The 5360-nt window shown below is 34.1% G+C and overlaps 1 protein-coding gene across 1 annotated transcript in view; it reads left to right on the forward strand.

Moving 5' to 3' along the window:
• LOC106471910 overlaps window positions 1-5360 on the forward strand; it is a 16760-nt gene that overhangs the window by 2564 nt on the left and 8836 nt on the right. The window contains exon 2 of the mRNA XM_013932534.2: window positions 284-474. Coding sequence (XP_013787988.1) covers window positions 351-474 — 124 coding nt within the window. The 5' untranslated portion in view covers window positions 284-350. The remainder of the gene's footprint in view (window positions 1-283; window positions 475-5360) is intronic.

The following is a 5360-nucleotide window of genomic DNA, read 5'->3' on the forward strand; positions in this document are numbered from 1 at the left end:
AATAATATGTTTTATTATACTTAATTAGGATCTTAATAACCTGGAACTATGACAACAACCACTGAATAATGTTTTATTATACTTAATTAGGATCTTAATAACCTGGAACTATGACAACAACCACTGAATAATATGTTTTATTATACTTAATTAGGATCTTAATAACCTGGAACTATGACAACAACCACTGAATAATATGTTTTATTATACTTAATTAGGATCTTAATAACCTGGAACTATGATAACAACAACTGAATAATAATATTTTATGATACTTAACTAGGAAAGCTCTCCAAGAAATATTAGGCCAAATATCTTTAACGTCCACCATTCTTTGTGAAAATGCCGAAATGGGAGTCTCTTACGCCATTTTACCAATTTGGGCTGTCCTGCTGTCTTTTATCAACATAGTTCTTCAATTGGTGGCGCTACCATCCAGCTATTGGGCAAATTTCGAAGCACGTGGTGACCTAGGTAAGTTTTGTTTTTCATATATGTGACTTTTTTTTTGCAATTTCGCGTTATTTACGTTTTAGTCAAATTTACAGTACTTTCGAATATCATATTCGATTTTTTCTAGCTTAAAATATACGCACTATTACTAATGAATAGTTTGTTTGAGAACTGTGACATCTCGTAAAATAGTACCAACATTCTGGTGTGTAATTTATACAATGAAACCATAAATGACCTACATTGGCCACATTTATCTCAGAAACTTAATCTTAGAAACAGCTTGAAAGCGATACCAATAATGTCAAGATCTCAATTGTTGAGTGAACATCTTTTGTGTGCAGTTCTTAACTTGTAAGATGATCTACAAATTATATGATATATCTTTTCCTTTTTTTTTTCTATTAATGTAACCAAAGTTTTGATACAAAAATGAGCCCATTTTGAACGTAATGATAGCTTGTATGAGGTATCGTCAAATGTTATGTTGGTCTAACATTATTGACATTATTAGCAAATAATGAGCAATGTTTATCGTGTCAAGAAAATAAAAACTTGTGTTAAAACAACACAACCATCTTCGGCTAACAAAACACAGCACAAATATGTTGGCTGATGTATAATTTTTGTGTTGAACTTTATACAATCTACATAAAAATAATAAAAATTTGACATCAAAATACAATGTATTTAATTAAATAAATAATTCTGAATTGAAAACCGCACGGCATTTCTGCTATTAGAAAACACAACTTCTGTGACTATATCGCTACATTAGTCACTTGTGTTATAGTACACACGTTTTTGTATTTGGGAAACATAATTTGTGTTCTTCTGTAAAGACATGTTTCTGTTAATTTACAACTTCTTTCAGTGTACATATTATATTTAAAGAATGTATTATTCTTTCATAAAAGTTGGAAATTCATTTCTCTTCGCCGCTTTAGTAGAAATCACAGTGGGCGTGGCCTAAGGATTAGTGTGTTCCGACTGAGAATCCGAGGATTCGTGGTTCGCGACCCGTTACTGCAAAATCGCGCTCCTCTCTTTGGAACCGTGTGTGCGCTATAAGAGTGACACTCAAATCCAACTATTCAGTCAGACGATAGCAGCCTAAGAGTTGGCGGTGGGTGCTGTTGACTAGTTGCCTTCCATTTAGTCAGTTTAGAATTAAGGACAATCGTACTTTTAACTAGTTTTGAAGATTTGCGCGAAAAATCTGAAACAGATAATTCAGTTTTATTGTTACAACGTTTTGTCATTTACTTAAAGTAGTTATCGGTTGTGAATTATTATTATTGTGTTTTCAGTTGATATAATTACAAACAGTTTTATTATGGTTATCGGTCATCACTTATTACTTTAAGATATAGAAATTTGACAGGATTTTTACCACGTAATAAAAAATATATATGCAAAGACTAGAAAACCTAATCGGTACTTTGCAGATGGAAAATAACTGGCGACTACGACTCCGTTACACGTTGCCCCCCAGTGGCACAGCGGTATGTCTGAGGACTTACAACGCTAGAATCTGGGTTTCGATACCCGTGGTGGGCAGAGCACAGATAGCCCATTGTGTAGCTTTGTGCTTAATTACAAAACAAACAAACCGTTACACGTTAACAATCGGTAACTAAGAGGCCATTACAAGCACGTAACCAGGAAAAAACAGAAAAATACTGATTTTTAAATATAAACTATTTTGTATTGTCAGTGAACACAATGAGGAGTGAAGAGGAATCAGACCGGAAGAAAGAGATACATTACAATCTAAAAGTAATAAAGAGGACATTACAAACTGAGACCAAAGACTTTGGTCTAAACAGAGGTTTTCAAATTGGAGGGGGGGGGGGTTCTTGTAAAGATGCAGGGAAAAAGTTAGCTCAGAAATCTACTGGAATGACTAATGCGATTATACTAAAACTGATACAGACAGTAGGTCCAACCACAACTTATTTAGACACATGTGACACATTTATGCTTGTTTCATCATTGCTCAGTGAGGCAGGGGGTGGGTGGTCGCGATTAAACAAGTTTGAAAACCACTGGTGTCAATTATGGCTATGGAAGGTTAAAATAGTTTGTTTGTAGGATCCACTGTTAACGAACATGCCATCATCTAGTTCGTGCTGTATTTGACTGACTTTTCCCCACTGTTAACGAATATGCCATCATCTAGTCCTTACTATATCTGACTAACTTTTCTCCCACTGTTAACGAACATGCCATCATCTAGTTCGTGCTATAGCTGACTGACTTTTTCTCACTGGTAACGAACATGCTATCATCTAATTCGTACTGCATCTGACTGACTTGTCTTGTACACATTCAATGTTGTTCTTAATTCGAATCAGTATACATGTAAATTATTCTTTTTTAAAAATCAGTTAAGCCTAGTTTCCCACTTAATGATGAGCTCTCGAAGGGTTTAAAAGTATGCGGTTAAATGAAACATCCAGTGGGTTTGCACCCAAAGTTGTTCAAACTGTGAGGAAAGTATGAAAATTAGCACACTTGTTGATTTTTATATGGAGATTCATATAAAAGGAAGTCCCATCACAGATCTCACTTCAGTCATCCGCTTGCAATATGGCCGCTATCAAAAACCAGCATTACTCAAATTATGTGCTTCAAATAGAAATAGAAGTGTCACGTGAATATATAGAATTTGGCATACATGTATATTTTCATATGTAAATTCATGTAAAAACAAGAATCATCGCAGATCTGGTCCTAAACAGCCGCCATATTGGGTTCTATCACGGCCACCATCGAAAACCAGCATGACTATATTATTTTGATGTTCATAGAAGTATCACCTAAATGTTTAAACACATGTTGTCTTGGCCAGGACGTTTGGTTTTAACGATTAAATAAATATATAAGCCATTTTATTTTTAAAACACTGTTAACCATTACTAGTTTGTTACTGCATCCGAAAATCAAGTGTACAACAGCAAAACCGTGAACAAAAAAAAATTATTGTTATTTATTTTTTATCTTTTTAAGTTTTAATTATGTGATTATTTCTACATTTAAAAGAATAAATTACTTTGAAACCCATAATTCATGTCATTAATACACTTAAAAGGGCACTAAATATGTGGTTACTTAAACATGCTTCAATAATATTTTTTTAATGTAGGAAGATGCCTTTTGAGATTTTATTGCCATGTGATGAAATCTTTCATCGGGATTCACAATGCTTTCTGTACTGTAAAGTGTTTTATATGTTAATAATCAATCGCCATATTGAAACTATAAACCTTTTTACGCAAAACTAAATGTTATAAACAAACTCTATGACCAGGAAGGTGTGGTTTTATGTATTAAGACAACATTTGAATGTAAATTGAAAGCGTAAATTTGCACAAAACTGATATTTTTCAATGGTGTCCATGTTGGAATTCAATAAAGCTGCTGCTTGTGGAAAAAAAAAGCTGCGATAATTCCTCTTTTACACGAATCTCCATACGAAAATCTATTTGCCTGACAAATATTAGTTATTTAGATGAGATTTCTGTGAGCATTTAAAGTGTATAGTTGAGTAATAGTGGTTTTTGATGTCTGCCATATTGGAATAAGAGATGGCTGTTGTTTAGGGCAAGATATGAGATGGTTCATGGTTTTATAGGAAGTTCAATATAGATTCGAATAGAATTTATTATTTAAATCATTTGGAGCTTTGTACAGTCTGTTTCGGTTTGTGTCTCAGTGAACGCTTTAAATAAATTGTAAAGCGAAATGTTGAGTGTCTAATTAAATAAAAACAACATTTTGGTGTTGTAAAGTCGTTTATTTCTGGTATTAATAGTGTTGTATTATTGTTGGGTATTTACGTCAGTTATGTAACGTTAAATGTTTTATGTTGTTTATCTTGTACTCCTTTGAAGGGCTGTTATATTTGTGTATATTTTAAATATTTTCTTTTTGTTTACGCGTGCTTCAGCGAAGCATTTTTTACACCCAATTTATTATGTATTTTTTTATGCCTAATGAGGTATTTTGTTAGCTAAGGCCTGATCTGTCATAACAAATGTTTTTGGTCACAATCATTTGTACATATCTTTATAACTGTATCATCGTGTAGAACCATCGAAATAAACGTAAAATATATTTTGCAAATATACACGATATAAAAATGAGTGTTTTTGATACTACCAGGAAGGCCCGGCATGGCCAGGTGGTTAAGGCACTCGACTCGCAATCTGAGGGTCGCGGGTTCGAATCCCCGTCACACCAAACATGCTCGCCCTTTCAGCCGTGGGGGCGTTATAATGTGACGGTCAATCCCACTATTCGTTGATAAAAGAGTAGCCCAAGAGTTGGCGGTGGGTGGTGATGACTAGCTGCCTTCCTTCTAGTCTTACACTGCTAAATTAGGAACGGCTAGCGCAGATAGCCCTCGTGTAGCTTTGCGTGAAATTCAAAAACAAACAAACTACCAGGAAACCCAAAGGAGAAAAACATCGCATTATTAGGTTTGTTTGTTTTAAGCGTAAAGCTACATTGGGAGTTATCTGTTCTGTGCCAACCATGGGTATCGAAACTCAGTTTTTAGCGTTATAAGTCTCCAGACTTACCGCAGAGCCACTGGGGAGCTGGTACATTCTACTTGTGCGTCTGTGCCTTAATCATTTCACTAAGATACCCAGGAATTTTACACGTGGTTAAAACTAATAAAATGTCTGTTATTTTCCTCAGTCTTTTACCAAAATTTCAGGATCAGTAACGATTATATTAGGTCGTCAAGAAATTAATGTCGCTTTTTTAGATGAAAAACCCGAACAACTTATATAACAAAACATTTATTAAATGAAATGGTCTCCATTCTTATCGATGATACTTTTCCATTTTACAATCAGATTGTTAATGTCCTGATTAAAGAAATTACTTGGCTTTGA

The sequence above is a fragment of the Limulus polyphemus genome, unplaced genomic scaffold (assembly GCF_000517525.1).
Source record: "Limulus polyphemus unplaced genomic scaffold, Limulus_polyphemus-2.1.2 Scaffold4958, whole genome shotgun sequence".
Taxonomy (NCBI): Eukaryota; Metazoa; Arthropoda; class Merostomata; order Xiphosura; family Limulidae; genus Limulus; species Limulus polyphemus.